This window comes from Cetorhinus maximus, chromosome 9 (assembly GCF_964194155.1).
Source record: "Cetorhinus maximus chromosome 9, sCetMax3.hap1.1, whole genome shotgun sequence".
Taxonomy (NCBI): domain Eukaryota; kingdom Metazoa; phylum Chordata; class Chondrichthyes; order Lamniformes; family Cetorhinidae; genus Cetorhinus; species Cetorhinus maximus.
In genome coordinates this window covers 109,938,291-109,956,960 of record NC_135887.1, presented here as the reverse complement: position 1 = coordinate 109,956,960, position 18,670 = coordinate 109,938,291, and the positions used below count along the sequence as shown (strand labels likewise).

Genomic DNA, 18,670 nt, shown 5'->3' with positions numbered 1-18,670 from the left:
GTTGTGTCTTTGTTGTCTATACCATGGTCATTAATCCACACGTACATTATTTAAAGATGATGGCATCTGTGCCAGTGTTTGATAGGCCCCTTGCAGCATTAATTCCTTTAGCGGGGATGACGGGTGGGAGGGAGCGGAGGAGCCATAAGACATAGGAGCAGAAATTAGGCCATTTGGCCCATCGAGTCTGCTCCGCCATTCAATCATGGCTGATAAGTTTCTCAACCCCATTCTCCCGCCTTCTCCCTGTAACATTTGATCCCTTTACCAATCAAGAACCTATCTATCTCGGTCTTAAATACACTCAGTGACCTGGCCTCCACAGCCTTTTGTGGCAATGAGTTCCATAGATACACTACTCTCTAGCTAAAGAAGTTTCTCCTCATCTCTGTTCTAAAAGGTCTTCCCTTTACTCTGAGGCTGTGCCCTCGGGTCCTAGTCTCTCCTACTAATGGAAACATCTTCCCCACGTCCACTCTATCCAGGCCTTTCAGTATTCGGTAAGTTTCAATCAGATCCCCCCTCATCCTTCTAAACTCCATTGAGTATAGACCCAGAGTCCTCAAACGTTCCTCATATGTTAAGCCTTTCATTCCTGGGATCATTCTCGTGAACCTCCTCTGGACTCTCTCCAGGGCCAGCACATCCTTCCTGAGATATGGGGCCCAAAATTGCTCATGATATTCTAAATGTGGTCTGACCAGAGCCTTATAAAGCCTCAGCAGCACATCCCTGCTTTTATATTCTAGTCCTCTCGAAATAAATGCCAACATTGCATTTGCCTTCCTAACTACTGACTCAACCTGCAAGTTAACCTTAAGAGAATCCTGGACTATGACTCCCAAGTTCCTTTACATTCCAGATTTCTAAATTCTCTCCCCATTTAGAAAATAGTCTATGCCTCTATTCTTCCTACCAAATTGCATGACCTCACACTTCCCCACGTTGTATTCCATCTGCCACTTCTTTGCCCATTCTCCTAACCTCTCTAAATCCTTCTGCAGCCTCCCTGCCTCCTCAATACTACCTGTCCCTCCACCTATCTTTGTATCATCTGCAAACTTAGCCAGAATGCCCTCAGTTCCTTCATCTAGACCATTAGTGTATAAAGTGAAAAGTTGTGGTCCCAACACTGACCCTTGTGGAACTCCACCAGTCACCGGCCGCCATCCTGAGAAGGACACCCTTATCTCCACTGTCTGCCTCCTGCCAGACAGCCAATCTTCTATCCATGCTAGTACCTTGCCTCTAACACCATGGGCTCTTATCTTACTGAGCAGCCTCCTGTGCGGCACCTTGTCAAAGGCCTTCTGGAAGTCCAAGTAGATAACATCCATTGGCTCTCCTTTGTCTAACCTGCTCGTTACCTCCTCAAAGAATTCTAACAGATTTGTCAGGCATGACCTCCCCTTGATGAAACCATGCTGACTTTGCCCGATTTTACCATGCACTTCCAAGTATTCTGAAATCTCATCCTTAATAATGGACTAAAATCTTACCAATGACCGAGGTCTGGCTAATCGGCCTGTAATTTCCTGTCTTTTGCCTCACTCCATTCTTAAACGGGGGGTTACATTAGCAATTTTCCAGTCCTCTGGGACCCTCCTTGACTCCAGTGATTGCTGAACGATCACCACTAACACCTCCACTATCTCTTCAGCTACCTCCTTCAGAACTCTGGGGTGTAATCCATCTGGTCCAGGTGATTTATCCACCTTCAGACCTTTCAGTTTTTCAGGAGGCTGCAGAGAGAAATGTGGCAGAGCCTTTCTTCCGGTGTTGGGTTGGATAGTGCCCACGGCCGGGTGAAATGTCCAAGGGGTCAATGTTCTCCTACACACTGACATGAGGCAGCAGCTCTGTGCTGCCTGTTCAGTTGCCATATCAATTCTGGCCTAATCCAGTGTCACAAGCAGAAAAAGGAAAAGAAAGCCAGAAATTTGATCTGGAGTTGGGAATTACTATTCACCATGGCCCTGCCAATGAGCAAATTGCCTCTGTGAATGGGGGAGCAGGAGGGCAGGTCTGCTGTAGCTGTGATAAATTTACCCTCTCGGGGAGACACTTGCCCTTTCCGATAAATTTGCCCTCTCTTGGGGCAGGTCTGCCCCTATCCGTAATAAATTTACCTGCTCTGGGAAAGACCCCTCTCTGTAATAAATTTGCCCTCTCTTGGGGCAGACCTGCCCTATGTGATAATGTCACCCTCTCTGGAAGGCTTAGTTTGCCCTCTTTGGGGACAGACTCTCTACCATCCCACCTTATACCCTGGGCTCCTCCGCCGCGTCAGAATCCCTTTCAGTTTCGTTTCTTCATTCAGAGCAGAATGGCCTGGAGAGCGGGTGAGTAAAAATCAGCGTCTTCCTCCTTCTCCCCTTGGCCTCTGTCCCCCCGCCCATTGATTGACGCCCCTCTCTCCCTCGGCTGCTCTCCGCTCCATTCATTTCCCGAGCCCCCAGCCCCCCGCCCCCGGCTCTTTGTGCACGGATGTTCCGGCTGTGAGACCGGAGACGGTCTCGGCACCAACAGGACTCTTCACTCTCAGTGACCGCAGCCGGTGGATGGGGAAGGAACGGAGTTCAGCCGCCGGGGCATTGATTTACAGCGAAAGGGCTTTGTGACTGTCATGTTCCGCAGGGTCTCAAACTTTCCCCTCTCATCACTTCTTCAGAGCTGGGTCCAGTTTGTGGGGCCATCTGTGTCTGTCCCTCTCTGCCAGCCGACTAGCAGCTTCACCACCTCTCTCTGTCTGTGGCCTGTCTGCCTGTATATGTGATTCTCATTCTGTGTGCTTGTGGGCCTTACACTAAACACCCGTAAGACAATGGTCCTCTACCAACCTGCACCCCCCATGTCTCACTGCTCCCCGGTTATCAAATTCCACAACGAGGCCCTGGACAATGTGGACCACTTTCCATGTCTTGGAAACCTATTGTCAATAGGGCAGACATCGATGGCGAGGTTCAATGCCGCCTTCAGTGTGCTAGCGCAGCCTTCGGCCTGAGGAGGAGAGTGTTTGAAGACCAGGACCTCAAACCCGGCACCAAGCTCATGGTCTACATGGTCTACCCGCCCTCCTATATGGCTCAGAGATGTGGCCTATGTACAGCAGGCACCTCAAAACTCTGGAGAAGAACCACCAGCGCTGCCTCTGCAAGATCCTGCAAATCCATTGGCAGGATAGGCGCACCAGCGTCAGTGTTCCCACTCAGGCCAACATCCCCAGCATCGAAGCATTGACCACACTCGATCAGCTCCGCTGGCCGGGCCACATCATCTGCATGCCTGACACGAGACTTCCGAAACGAGCGGAATCCGGAGTGTGGAGGACAGAGAAAGCAGAGAGAGAAAGCACAGGGAGACAGGAAGACATGGCAGGCGGAGGCAGGGAGTGGGGAGATGGGGCAGGGGGAGACAGGAAGTGGGGAGATAGGGCCAGGGGAGACAGGATGTGAGGAGATAGAGCAGGGGGAAATGGGGATAGGGCAGGGGCAGACAGGGAGTGGGAGATAGGGTGGGGGGGGGGGGGATAGGGAGTGAGCAGATAGGGCAGAGGAGATAGGGAACGAGAGATAGGGCAGGGTAGACAGGGAGAGGAGAAATAGAGCAGGGAGACAGGAAGTGGGGAGATAGAGCAGGGGGAGGCTGGGGCAAAGCCATGGGAAACTGGGAGCAGAGGTATTTTAAGTGAACCAAAGCTGTCTTCTGTGTAAGTCTGAACAGAAACGGATGTGGGATGAAAAAAGTGTGCACTTAATGATGGTGAGGAACTGAGACTAATAACATTCAGTCACATTTTCATTCAACTGTAAGAGTAATCTGTTCCACATCCTTACCCTGGCTTTTAGTAAAAATATTCCTCTTGCAGTTAGAATGGAATTTGTCTGCAGTTTGGGCTGAAGAATTGCGAGATAAAGAACTGAGGCACTACAGTGCCACCTCTGTTGGAAGCATGTATTACAGTGTGACAAGTTTATTTCAGCAGTTTCCATTCTAAGCATGGACACTGACAACAGCATGTGTTTCTATAGCACCTGTAATGTAATAAAATGTCCCAAGCTGCTTCACAAGAGCATTATTCACAGCCTCCAACCTCATTGTCCTCCAATCCCAAACAGCCTTTCCCAAGACCCAGGGTTATTTCTCTTGTGCAAATTCCCATAAACAGAACTGTCCTAGACCTTTCATTTCAGCCTGTTCCTGCCTCACTGGACTGATGTCTTCCTATCTCGAGTCTATTTTCTCTCCTTGTCCAGTCTTTTCCCACCTACATCCGTGACTCTTCCGATGCCCTTCATCACATTAACAATTGCCAATTTCATGGCTCTAACTCATCTTCAGCATTTAAGTGCAATCTCTCCGCAGCTCTACCAGGATTGTCTGAGAGCTCTCGGGTCCTTCCTTGAGCGGAGGCCCAGCTGGTCTCCACCCAGCACCACCTTCCTCCCCCTGGCTGAACTTGTTCTCACATTGAACAACTTCTCCTTTAACACCACTCACTCCCTCCAAATAAAAGATGTTACAAAGGTCCTAGCCATGTCTTACTCTTTGTTGGATATGTGAGAACATTCCTTATTCCAGTCCCACTCAGGGACCTCTTTTCTGGTGCATTGATGGCGTATCAGTGCTGCTTCCTGCTCTCGCCTTCAACTGGAAAATTTCATTCACTTTGTTTCCAATTTCCATTCTTCTCTCATCTTTGCCTGGTCCATCTCTGACTCTTCCCTTAACAAAAATAAAAATACCTGGAAAAACTCAGCAGGTCTGACAGCATCTGCGGAGAGGAACACAGTCAACGTTTCGAATCCGTATGACTCTTCAACAGAACTGAGTAAAAATAGAAAAGAGGTGAAATATAAGCTGGTTTAAAGGGGCGGGGGGGGATGGGACAGGTAGAGCTGGATAGAGGGCCAGTGATAGGTGGAGATAGCCAAAAGATGTCATAGACAAAAGGACAAAGAGGTGGTGATATAATCTAAGGAATGTGCTAATTAAGGGTAGAAAGCAGGACAAGCAAGGTACAGATAGCCCTAGTGGGGGTGGGGTGAAGGGAAGGGATCGAAATAGGCTAAAAGGTAGAAATAAAACAATGGATGGAAATACATTTAAAAATAATGGAAATAGGTGGGAAAAGAAAGATCTATATAAATTATTGGAAAAAATTGGGGGGAGGGATCGGAAAGGGGGTGGGGATTGGAGAGAGTTCATGATCTATAATTGTTGAACTCAATATTCAGTCCGGAAAGCTGTAAAGTGCCTAGTCGGAAGATGAGGTGCTGTTCCTCCAGTTTGCGTTGAGCTTCACTGGAACATTGCAGCAGGCCAAGGAAGGACATGTGGGCATGAGAGCAGGGTGGAGTGTTGAAATGGCAAGCGACAGGGAGGTCTGGGTCATGCTTGCGGACAGACCGAAGGTGTTCTGCAAAGCGGTCACCCAGTCTGCGTTTGGTCTCTCCTATGTAGAGGAAACTGCATTGGGAGCAATGAATGCAGTAGACTAAATTGAGGGAAGTGCAAGTGAAATGCTGCTTCACTTGATAGGAGTGTTTGGGCCCTTGGACGGTCTCCATTTCTGGGGATAGGCTATCAACCAATATTCACTATAAAGTCCACTGACTGTCACAACTACCTCGACTACACTTCCTCACACCCTGCATCTGGAAGGATTCTATTCCATTTTCCTAGTTCCTCTGCCTCTGTCACATCTGCCCTGATGAAGCTACCTTCCAAACCAGCACTTCCAATATGTCTTCCTTTTTCCTCAACCCAGGATGCCCCCATCATTGTTGACAGGACTCTTGACGGTGTCCGTCACATTTCCCATACTTCTCCTTTCACCCTTCCAGAGTGGCTATAGAATTCCCCTTGTCCTCACCTTCCACCCTTCAATCGATCACCCTCCATCATTTCCATCACCTCTAGTGTGATGCCACCTCCAAGCACACTTTCCCCTCCCCTTTCAGCATTCTGAAGGGACTGTTCTTTCCATGACATCCTGGTCCACTCCTTAGTCACCCTCAAGACCCTCTCCCATTCCTAAGGCATCTTTCCCTGCAAGTGCAGGAGGTGAAACACCTGCAGTTTTACCTCCTCCCTTCTCTCCAATCCAAGGCCCCAAGCACTCCTTCCAAGTGAAACAGCAATTTAATATATTGTATTCATTGTTTCTAATGTGGTCTTCTGTACATTAGGAAGACCAAGTACAGACAGGGTGACTGCTTTGCAGCACACTTCCGTTCAGTCTGCAAGCTTGAGCCTGGCTTCTAGTCACCTGTCATTTTAATTCTCTATCTTGCTCCCACCCTGACCTTTCTGACCTTGGCCTGCTGCAGTGTTCCACTGAAACTCAATGCAGGCGCAAGGAACAGCACCTCATCTTTTGAGTGGGTACTTTACAGCCTTCTAGACTCAACATTGAGTTCAATAGCTTTAGGTCATAACCTCTGCCTCTGTTTTATTTCATTTTTCTCTGAAGGTTTTGTTTCTTCTGTCTTGTTTCTCTCGTATTTCTTTATCTTTGCTTTCCAGCAGCAGCTATTCAGGATCATGCCCATTCACATTGCAAGCAAGTGGCAAGATTACCGTGTGATAAATTAGTCCTCATAAGAGACTTATTTTCAATGCATACAGCCTCCTTTTGCGTTAATAATTTCTATGTTTCCATCTCTGTAAACAACATGGGCTGAATTATCCCTATTTCCGGCTGGATGATAAGTGAACATGAGAGGGATGACAGTGTATTTACATCCTTCCCATTTACAATCCCCTCATCCTGAATTTACACTCACCTGATTTACACCGCTGCCCCCCCCACCCCGATTTACACCCCAATATACACCCCATCCCTAATTTACACTCTCTGATTTATAGCCTCTGATTTATACCCCCTGATTTACCCCCGATTTACACCCCCTGATATACACCCCTAATTTACACCCCCTGATTTACACTCCCTGATTTATATCCCCTGATTTACCCCTGATTTACACCCCCTGATATACACCCCTAATTTACACCCCCTGATTTACATTCCCTGATTTATATCCCCTGATTTACCCCTGATTTACACCACCGATTTACACCCCATGATTTACACCCCCTAATTTACCCTTCCTCATTTACACCCCCCTGATTTACACCCCTGATTTACAACCTCCAATTTACAGCCTCCAATTTACACCCCCTGATTTACAACCCCTGATTTACACTCCCCGATGTACAAACCCTGATTTACACCTCTGATTTATACCCAATTTACACCGTACCCTATTTACACCCCCGATTTACACCCAATGATTTACACCGTCCCCATTTACACCCCCCCCCCCCAACCGATTTATACACCCCAATTTACACCCTCCCCAATTTACACCCCCTGATTTACACCCCTGATTTATCCCTCCCGCCCCCCGGATTTACAACTCTTTGATTTAGCTCCCCGATTTACACCCTCTAATTATTGTCGGTTAAGAGTATACCAGGTTGAGATGATACATAAACAGTTTATTTCCTAATGCCCAATGTTCTTCTAGCCAAGAAAGTGAACATACCCCTATATTTTCCTTTTGGGACTATAACTAGCCAACCTTTCATAAATGTCATTAAAATAAATTGGGGGACAGGACATGAAAATATATTACCGAGAAATTCCAAATCTCCAGTTTTGAATGAACTTATTTTAAGCTGTGCCTGTGTTTGTTTCTCAGAGCGAAAACAGGTAGTTGAGCAAAACACAGGACAAGATGTGGACAGGTCCAGGGAACGTCTGAAGGTTTTACCTGAAGATATCCTGAAAAACCCACAGATCAATCACCTCAATTTAGATCGCAATAGACTGAAGAATGTCACAAATCTTTCCAGGTTGACCAAGCTGAAGACCCTCATTCTGTCTAAGAATGAACTGGTAGATTTTCCAGAGATTGGCTCACTACAGTATCTTGAAAAACTACATTTAAACCAGAACAAAATCCAGCAAATCCCAGAGGGAATTCTCCCCCGCCTCCCTCTCCTGAAGCAGCTTAAACTTAACAACAATCGTCTGACTGACTTCCCGGGAGATCTCATCTGTTGCAAGGAGCTGCAGTATCTCAACCTGTCTCACAACGTTATAAAGAAAATTCCGGAAACAATTGCCACACTAGGAAAACTGGAGGAACTTTACATTGAGAACAACAAATTGTGTGAACTCCCGTGCGCGCTGTTTGACATTGGGGCTCTGAGGAAGTTTATTGCTCGGGCAAACCCCCTGAGGGAGCCTCCTGATGAGGTCTGTGCTGGTGGGCTACAGCAGATCCGCAGTTATTTCAAACAACTCCAGACCAACGAGTCCCTGGAGGACAAACGGGTCAAAACCATGTTTCTTGGAGCATCCATGGCGGGAAAGTCAACACTGTGTAAAAGTTTGACCAAACAGGAATTGGTGACAATTGCAGAGAACGACAGGACAATCGGGATTGAGATCAATGAGTTTCAAACCGAAGACTTCTCCTTCTTGTGCTGGGATTTTGCAGGACAGCTGGAGTATTATCTGACTCACCATGTCTTCATCACACCACAGGCCCTGGTTATATTAGTCATTGACATGCACAGGTGAGCTGACAGCCAGGGTTGAGGACCTTGAGATATCACCAGATGCCTGATTTGCACCAAGCACATTGCATTATATTTAATCACAATAATTCTTTTATAAATTACATTTTCCTGCAGCCCAATATTTCACTGAGTGAACACAGCTCACTGCATGACACCAAGCATCAAAAACCAGGAATGCTTCAGGTCCATCTGAGAAATTCAATCACTTGAGCTAGGGGGAGTAGATCAGCTAAATCTCCTGATGTTAATCAGTATCCAGTGACCCCTGGCCATTATTCCTACTCCTTATCTTCCCTTTCATCCCTTTCTCTCTCTTGCTGTATCACCACAGAATCACAGAGTGCAGAAGAGGCCCTTCGGCCCATTGAGTCTGCACCGATACGTGAGAAACACCTGACCTACCTACCTAATCCCATTTACCAGCACTTGGCCCATAGCCTTGAATGTTATCATGTGCCAAGTGCTCATCCAGGTACTTTTTAAAGGATGTGAGGCAACCCGCCGCCAGCACCCTCCCAGGCAGCGCATTCCAGACCGTCACCACCCTCTGGGTAAAAAGGTTTTTCCTTGCATCCCCCCTAAACTCCTGCCCCTCACCTTGAACTTATGTCCCCTTGTGACTGACCCTTCAACTAAGGGGAACAGCTGCTCCCTATCCACCCTGTCCATGCCTCTCATAATCTTACACACCTCGATCAGGTCGCCCCTCAGTCTTCTCTGCTCCAACGAAAACAAACCAAGTCTATCCAACCTCTCTTCATAACTTAAATGTTTCATCCCAGGCAACATCCTGGTGAATCTCCTCTGCATCCCCTCCAGTGCAATCATATCCTTCCTATAATGTGGCGACCAGAACTGCACACAGTACTCCAGCTGTGGCCTCACCAAGGTTCTATACAACTCCAACATGACCTTCCTACTTTTGTAATCTATGCCTCGATTGATAAAGGCAAGTGTCCCATATGCCTTTTTCACCACCCCACTAACATGCCCCTCCACCTTCACAGATCTATGGACACACACGCCAAGGCCCCTTTGTTCCTCAGAACTTCTTAGTGTCATGCCATTCATTGAATACTTCCTTGTCAAATTACTCCTCCCAAAGTATATCACCTCACACTTTCCATCTGCCACTTATATGCCCATTTGACCATCCCGTCTATATCTTCCTGTAGCCCAAGACACTCAATTTCACTGTTAACCACCTGGCCAATCTTTGTGTCATCCGCAAACTTACTACTCCTACCCCCCACATAGTCATCTATGTCATTTATATAAATGACGAATAATAGGGGACCCAGCACAGATCCCTGTGGTACGCCACTGGACACTGGCTTCCAGTCACTAAAGCAGCCTTCTGTCATCACCATCTGTCTCCTACAACTAAGCCAATTTTGAATCCACCTTATCAAATTACCCCGTATCCCATGTGCATTTGCCTTCTTCATCTTTACATGCCTTCATGCCTCTCCCTCTCTCCTTGCTCGCTTCCCTCCTTCACTTCACCTTGTTATGACACAGCAGTTTGTAAAGGCTGAGTTATTTAAAATCCCAGAGGAAAACTTTAAACAACTGTCATAACCTATATTTTCAATTGGTATGTTTTGAGTTGCAGCTCTAAATTCAGGAATAAGACCACCAGTTCTCGAGAGGTTTTTATATCAAACTAACTGAGACATTTATTAATTTACAACAAATTAAACAATATATACATGGCTACAAATTACTACTATCATAACTTTTAACAAATTCCCAAATTAATCTCCACTAAGGCAACAATAACCAATAGACTTAAACAGACACCAGGCAAAGCATTTTCACCTTACAAATTCAAAATGAGATTCCTTTCAATTTGGTTCCTTTGCAGACAGTTGTAGGCTTACAGGCTTAGATCTTACATGCCTCTGACCTGTTCACACAAAACTTCTTTCTATTATAACCCAGCCTTCCCCTTTAATGTAAATTTTCATTGTATCACCAGGCCCTTTGAACCCCTTTCATAGCACCAATTTTATTAGTAATATAAACATTGCTTGGTGTCTCCTAGCTAGGTGCAAGATTTCACTCCCACTCTTGAATGCTCTATTCAACAAAATGCAAATGTATCTCTACGTACTGTTTTCACCTCAAAACTACTATACATCAAAGCACCCAGACTAGCTGGCTTTAATCCAATTAATACACTCACTGACTAAACCTCTACTTTAAATAAATAATTTCCAACATTATATACATTAATATCTCTTCCTGACAGCCTCTAATTCCCTTGCTTTTTCATATCTTCAGTATTTCCTCTACTTGTTTTACTTTCATTCTATTCCTTTATCTCTCATTGCCTTCCTCTCATTGTTTCCCTCATTCTCTTCTCTCTTTTCTCAAATAAGATGAGCAAATCCCATTTCAATCCTTTGCTCATGTGCTATTCGTATTTTTGATAGCCATGTTCCAGTGTCAACGTCTCAGCACGGTGTTCCAATGTTACAGTGACCCAGTGTCACAACGTTCAGAGTCCAAATGCCAGTGTCAAAATGTTCCAGTGTCTTAGTGTAAGAGTGCCAATGTCAGATTGTTCCTGTGCTACAATATTACAGTGTCTCAATGTCAGTGTTCCAGTGCAGTGTGATACAACATGTGCAAGTTGCAATAACCATCTTTCATAATGCCATCATAAGAACATAAGAAATAGGAACAGAAGTAGACCATTCAGCCCCTCAAACCTGCTCCGCCATTCAATAGGATCATGGCTGATCTTGTGTTTCAATGTCCACATTCCCATCTAACCCTGATAACCTTTGATTCCCTTGCCTAACAAGAACCTATCTACCTCTGCCTTAAAAATATTCAATGACCACGCCTCCATCACCTTCTGAGGCAGAGAGTTCCAAAGTCACACAACCCTCTGAGAGAAAGAAATTCTCCTTATCTCTGTCCTAAAAGGGAGACCCCTAATTTTAAAAAATGCCCCCTAGTTCTGGACTCACCCACAAGAGGATACATCCTTTCCACATCCACCTTGTCAAGGCCATTCAGGATCTTGTATACTTCAATCAAATCACCCCTCACTCTTCTAAACAACAGTGAAAACAAGCCCAGCCTGTCCAATCTTTCCTCATAAGACAACCCACTCATTCCAGGTATCAATCTAGTAAATCTCCTCTGAACTGCCTCCAATGTATTTACATCCTTCCTTAAATACGGAGACCAAAAATGCACACAGTATTCAAGGTACGATCTCACTAATGCCCCGTATAACTGAAGCATAACATCCTTACTTTTATGTTCAATCCCTCTCGTAATAAAGGATAGCATTCCATTAGTTTTCTTAATTACTTGCTGTACCTGCACACTAACTTTTTGTGGCTCATGTACGAGAACACCTAGATCCCTCTGCACCTCAGAATTATGCAGCCGCTCTTCATTTAAGTAATATTCTGCTTTTTGTTCTTCTTGCCAAAGTGAACTTCACATTTTCCCACATTAAACTCTATTTGCCAGATCTTTACCCACTCACTCTACCTATCTATATCCATCTGCAACCCCCTCATGTCCTCTTCACAACATATTTTCCTACCTATCTTTGTGTCATCTGCAAATTTAACTACCATGTCTTCACTCCCCTCATCTAAGTCATTGATGCAAATCGTAAAATGTTGAGGCCCCAGTACAGACTCCTGTGGGACTCCACTTGTCACCTCCTGCCAATCAGAAAAAGACCCATTTATGCATACTTTCTGCTTTCTGCCAGTCAGTCAATCTTCTATCCATGCTAATATGTTGCCCACTATACCATGCACTTTTATTTTCTGTAATAATCTTTGATGTGGCACCTTGTCAAATGCCTTCTGGAAATTCAAGTCCAGTACATTTACAGGCTCCCCTTTATCCACTGTGCATGTTACTCCTTCATAAACTCCATTAAATTGGTTAAACATGATTTTCCTTTCACAAAACCATGTTGACTCTTCCCGATTGCTTTGCGCTCTTCTAAGTGTCCAGCTATAACCTCCTTAATGATCAATTCTAATAACTTCCCCATGACAGCCGCCAAGCTAACTGGCCTATAGTTTCCTGTTTTCTGCCTCCTTCCCTTCTTGAGTAGAGGGGTCATATTTGCTACTTTCCAACCTAATGGAACCTTTCCAGATTCTAGCGAGTTTTGGAAAATTAACACCAGCATCCACTACCTCATTAGCCGCTTCTTTTAAGACCCTAGGATGTAGTCCATTGGGACCTGGAGACTTGCCAGCCCACAGCTCCATCAATTTGCTCAGTATCATTTCCCTAGTGGAATGTTTTTTGTATCCTCTATAGTGAACACAGAAGCAAAATACTTGTTCATTTCTTCTACCATTTTTTTATTACCTACTATTAACTCTCCACTGTCACTCTCTTGAGGACCAACACTCACTTTACTTACTCTTTTCCTTTTTTAGTACCTGTAGAAACTCTTGCCATCCATTTTTACATTTCTAGCTAGCTTCCTCTTGTACTCTAATTTCTTTCTCCTGATTAACCTTTTAGTCATTCTCTGCCGTACTTTATATTCTGACCAATCATCTGTCGTGCTACTCAACTTTGCGGAGTTGTATGTTTTTTCCTTAAGTTTGATGCTTTCCTTAACTTCTTTCGTTAACCACGGATGGTGTGTCCTCCCCTTAGAATTTTTCTTTATAGTAGGAATGTACTTCTTCTGAACATTCTGAAATATCCCCTTAAATGTCTGCCAATGCTTCTCTATTGATCTATCCTCTAGCCTAGTTTCCCAGTTCACTTCAGCTAGCCTCAGCTTTCATCCCCATATAGTTGCCTTTATTTAAGTTTAAGATACTAGTCTTAGACTCGCTCTTCTCCCTTTCAAAATGGATGTAAAATTCAATCTGCTACCTAGCAGTGCCTTTAATCTTTAATTAATCCTGTCTCATTACATAATACCAAGTCTAATATAACCGGCTTTCAGGTTGGTTCCAGAACATGCTGCTCTAAAAAACTATCTCGAAAGCATTCTATGAACTCCTCATCCAGGCTATTACTGCCAATCTGATTTTTCTAATTTATGTGTAGATTAAAATCACCCATGATTATCGTTGTCCCTTTATCACAGGCACACAATATTTCCTCTTGAATGTTTTGTCTTACACAGTGGCTACTGTTAGGCCATTCCCACTAATTACTTTTTCCCCCTACTATTCCTTATGTCTACCCAATCCGATTCTACATCGTAATCTCCTGAACCAAGGTCATCTCCAACTATTGCACTAATGTCATCTTTGATTAACAGTGCTACCCCTCCACCTTTATCTAGCTTCTTATTCTTCTTGAATGTCATGTACCCCTCAATATTAAAGACCCGATCTTTGTCATCTGTGCTATCAGATAGCAATCCATAATTGCTGTCAGATCATATTTATTTACTTCAATGTGGCCCATCAATTCATTTACTTTGTTAGCAATGCTACATGCATTCAGATAGACAGCCTTCAGTTTTGTCTTTTTGTTACCTTTGTAACATCTAGTCTTGACGGTTGATGGATTCTTAGGTTTTTTCTCTCTGTCCCTTCCTGTCATCCTCTGACCCTCATTTCTCATATTACTATTTTGCTCTCCTGTCTTGATTCTAAACGTTGAATTGCTATCTCTACCCAAGCTTGATACCTCATCCCTCTTGTTTAGTTTGAAGCCCCCTCTACTTCCCTAGTTATGCGATTTACAAGGACACTCGTCCCAACATGGATCAGGTGTAAGCCGTCCCAATGGTACAGCCCCCACTTTCCCTAGTACTGATGCCAGTGGCCCACAAACCGAGCCCCCTTCTCCCACACCAGTCTTTGAGCCACGCATTCGTCTCTCTAATCTTATTTGCTCTATGCCAATTTGTATAATCCAGAGATTATTACCTTTGAGGTTCTGCTTCATAATTTGGTACCTATCTCCTCATACTGACTTTGCAGAGCCTCGTTCCTAGTTCTACCTATGTCATTGGTACCTACATGGATCACAACAACTGGATCCTCCCCCTCCCACTGCAAGTTCCTCTCCAGCCCAGAGCAGATGTCCCAAACCCTGGCACTGGGCAGGCAACACAGCCACCTGGACTCTCGCCTCTTTGCTGCAGAGAACAATGTCAATCCCCCTCACTATACTATCCCCTACTTCCACTACATTCCTTTTTGCTCCCCCTGCTTGAATGGCTTCCTGTACCACAGTGCCATGGCCAGCCTGCTCATCCACCTTGCAGACTTCGCTTTCATCCACACAGGTTGTGAGCACCTCAAACCTGTTTGACAATTGCAAAGCCTGAGGCTCCTCCACTACCATCTGCTCAGTCCCATTACCCGCCTCACTGACAGTCACATTCTCCTGTCCCTCACTGCTGACCAAAGCAGATGACCCTCTTCTAAGAGATGTGACTGTCTTCCGGGACAAAGTATCCAGGTATTTCTCCCCCTCCCTTATCTTGCGCAATGTCTGCATTTCAGATTCCAGATCAATAATCCTGATCCAGAATTCATCAAGCTGCTTACACTTCCTACAGACGTGTTTGTCATGGATCACCTTGGCGTCCAAAAGCTTCCACATTCCACAGCTGCAACATAACACCTGTCCCGCCATTCTAACTTATGTTATTTAGTTAATCTACTTTAATTACTTTCTTCCATGTATGCTACAATTTATTGTGTTTATTAAATACTAGTACTACTGACAACTAAAGGTTATATGCTTCTTAACTATAAGGTATGTGCTTTAGATGTTTGTTTAAATTACTTCATTTTCTTTGCTTTATTATCCTTATTGTTTTATTTTATTTTTAAAGTTTTCAAATTTTGGTTTATTATTTTTAAGTTTTAGTTCTTTTTATTTATAGATCTACCTGAACTCACCTGCCCTAAGCTGGTTTCTCACACACTGTCCCTTAGACTGAGCACTTACCGGCCAATCAGCTTACTAGCTTCCTGTGACGTCACAGTTACTTTTTTCTCCTTTTTCCTGGACTGCTGCCTCACGGCAACTGAAACAGCAAAACAGTGCGCTCCTCAGCCGACTGTCTCCTGCAGGTCCACTCCGCTCCGACTCCCAGCAAGGTAGGCTGCTCTGCAATCCCTGGTCTGTATTTATAGGCGCTCCCCAGCTCCCGACTGTCTCCCGCAGGTCCACTCTGCTCTGCTCTGACTCCCAGCAAGGTATGTTGCTCTGTAATCCCCGGTCTGCATTTATCGGTGCTCCTCAGCTCCCGACTGTCTCCCGCAGGTCCGCTCTGCTCTGCTCTGACTCCCAGGAAGGTATGTTGCTCTGCATTCCCCGGTCTGTATTTATCGGTGCTTCTCAGCTCCCGATTGTCTCCCGCAGGTCCTTTCCGCTCTGACTCCCAGGAAGGTAGGCCTTGTTATTAGTAAATGTTTTCATTGGGTTTTAGACAAGTTGTGAATCCTGTATGTTCCATCAAAACTCTCACCCAAAAAGTGAACCCTGGCCCTCGCTCAGAGATACTTTTGTGATAGAAAAACCTTTGTCCCAGTAAGTTAATTTTCAGGTGATTTGCTGTCACTCACTAACAGCTGCTACTGGCTTGTTACGGGCTCAATGAGTACAGTGCTTCTTGTACTCTGTCTTTGTTAGAACTGAATGTAACATGGCTACTTCCACTCAGTGCCTCATGGCAGAGATCATCTGACTAAAGCAAGCCTGGTAGGGCCTTTAGTACATGATTGCATTTCAATCCAAACATCCCCCTTTTCATAACAAACAAAAGACAATATTGCTTGCACTAACATGTGTAACTGTGAGATGCCCAAGTTACCCACTATATAACAACTGTTCTCATGCATTACCAAACTGTTTGTTATTCTAGTCAGTCTCTGCAAATGCATTGCATACATAGTCGTTAAATTGTACAGGTCTCTTAATGGTGCACGTGCTTGTTGTCATTGACTGTGCTGATGGGTGATATTCCTTCTCTGGGGTGTGTCGTTCCCATGGCACATGTTTTTGCCATGGTAACTTGTTGTTCCATTTCCATTGTTGGGGATCGGTAGATCTTTGAGATGGATGTTCGTTCTGTACTCTGTACTTTGGTGAGATCCCATCTTCCTGATCGGCTGCCTGGAGTGAAGGAACAGCTTCTCTAGTTGTGTGTATATGCCTGCGGTTGTGCCAGTATATTTGCGTTCACATCCACTTCATACGATCGAAGTGACAATTGCTCTTTGCATGTCCCACATTGCCATGTACGATGACTCCTGTTGAGAGCGTCGAAGGTTTGTACCCTGACTGGCTCTCGAATGCTCAACTCTGGCAATGGTTTGGTAGCTTTGTCAAAATTAGGATTTGTCTTTCTGCTGTTTCACTTTAATTTTTTCACTCACACCTATTACTACCTCTGGCTTCAGTAGCATTGTTGCTATTGGAAGAGTAGTTTGTGTGTGACGTGACATTAGTCTTTGGATTGGACTACTTTCCATACCTTCAGTTGGTGTGTTTCTCCACTCGAGGATTGCCTTGTATACATCTGTGCTAGATTTGCTCAATTTCTTATTGATTCCTTTGGCAATTTTCACTGCTGCCTCAGCCTTTCCATTCAGTTGGGGATAGTGTGGAGATGATGTATCATGTTGAATTTCCCCAACTTTTATGAAGCAACTAAACTCTTCACTTATGAACTGAGGACCACAGTCACTCATCACAATGTCTGGAATGCCATAATGACTGAATTGTGCTTTCAGGCATTCTGCAATCTCACCGGTAGTTGTTGAAGCCAGCAGTAGTCAGAATGGTAGTCCACGGTGACAAGATAATCAGTTCCTGCTAGAGTGAAGAGATGTACACCTAGCTTCATCCACGATCTGGGATGTCATGCGTCATCAGTGGCTCTCTAGCTTACTTAGCTTGGTACTCGTTACAAGCGCCGCACTGGCTGATGTGGTCTTTAATTTCATTGCTCATGTTTGGCCAGTAGAGTAATTCTCTTGCCTTCCTCAGACTTGAATCAATTCCATGATGGCTTGTATGGATGCACTTCAACATCTTTCCTGTCACCTCCTTAGGGATAATGACTCTATTTCCTTTGTACAGGATGCCATTGTGGGTTGTCAGTTCATCTCTGTATGCCCAATATGCTCTTGTGACCACAGGTGTGCCCTTGATGTTCTCAGGCCTGATGTTCTCATCCTTTCATCACTGCTTCTTGCAGCACTAGGAGAGTTGCATCTTGTGGGTAGTTTGCTTGATTTGAGCAAGGCATTTGTCTGTCAGATTCAATGTCTCTACAGGTTTGATGTCTTCCAGAGCATGTCAAGCTGCTGTTTCCCATTGAATCTGTAAGATTTCACATTCTGTTTGAGTATCCTCAACGGTCTTCATAGGGAGTGCTGCCCTCGACAACATGTCAGCAATGTACATCTGTTTCCCTTGTTTGTATGTCATGTCCAGATGATAACTCTTTTGGGATGTTTAGGGCTACCAATACAAGCTTTAGACTTGTTCCGGCTAAGATGAGTGGCTGTTGCTCAGCGTCTATGAGCCGGAACACCAGATCTTCATGTTTGCCATTGCATTGGGCTCCCAGATTAATTTGCCCTCTCGGCATGAGTATCGTGCCATCATATAGCCTCAACCTTATTTTCAAGGGTTTCAGTTTTGGATCACCACGTTGAGCTACTTTGCACAGGTCTGCGACAGTCATGCTATTGCATGATACGCCCGTGTCTATCTGACACTTCTTGTTCACTTGATGCTCTCCTTATGTGGTCATCATTCTAATGGTCATAAATCATTTGTCACCTATAGACCTGATGCAGCCAACCTTCTGTATGGCGTGTAGTGATTCATCAGAATCTTCAGCTGATACCTCTCCAGTGGTCATCTTATTTTGAGTCTTTCTAGCCAAACACTGGTGTGCAAAATGATTCAGCTTCTTAGAATACTGCTTTCCCCATGCTGGACAATCCTTCTTTTCCTTTTCTGTCTTCAGTATTTGCATCCTGCCCTTTTTTGTGATCCTTCAGGCTCTTTCGGCCTGGAATGTCTATCAGCGTAATGCATTGCCTGGTCTGTTCTGCCATGAATGAGCTCTAGCAGATGATGT

The 18,670-nt window shown here is 44.8% G+C and overlaps 1 protein-coding gene across 2 annotated transcripts in view; it reads left to right on the top strand.

The window, feature by feature from the left end:
• Nucleotides 1-2,279: 2,279 nt before the first annotated feature.
• Nucleotides 2,280-18,670, top strand: part of LOC144684920 (malignant fibrous histiocytoma-amplified sequence 1 homolog) — a 75,998-nt gene continuing 59,607 nt past the window's right edge. For both annotated transcript variants that reach the window (XM_078549336.1, XM_078549335.1), the window contains exons 1-2: nucleotides 2,280-2,342; nucleotides 7,707-8,589. In XM_078549336.1, the coding sequence (XP_078405462.1) occupies nucleotides 2,327-2,342; nucleotides 7,707-8,589 (899 nt within the window). In that variant the 5' untranslated portion in view covers nucleotides 2,280-2,326. The remainder of the gene's footprint in view (nucleotides 2,343-7,706; nucleotides 8,590-18,670) is intronic.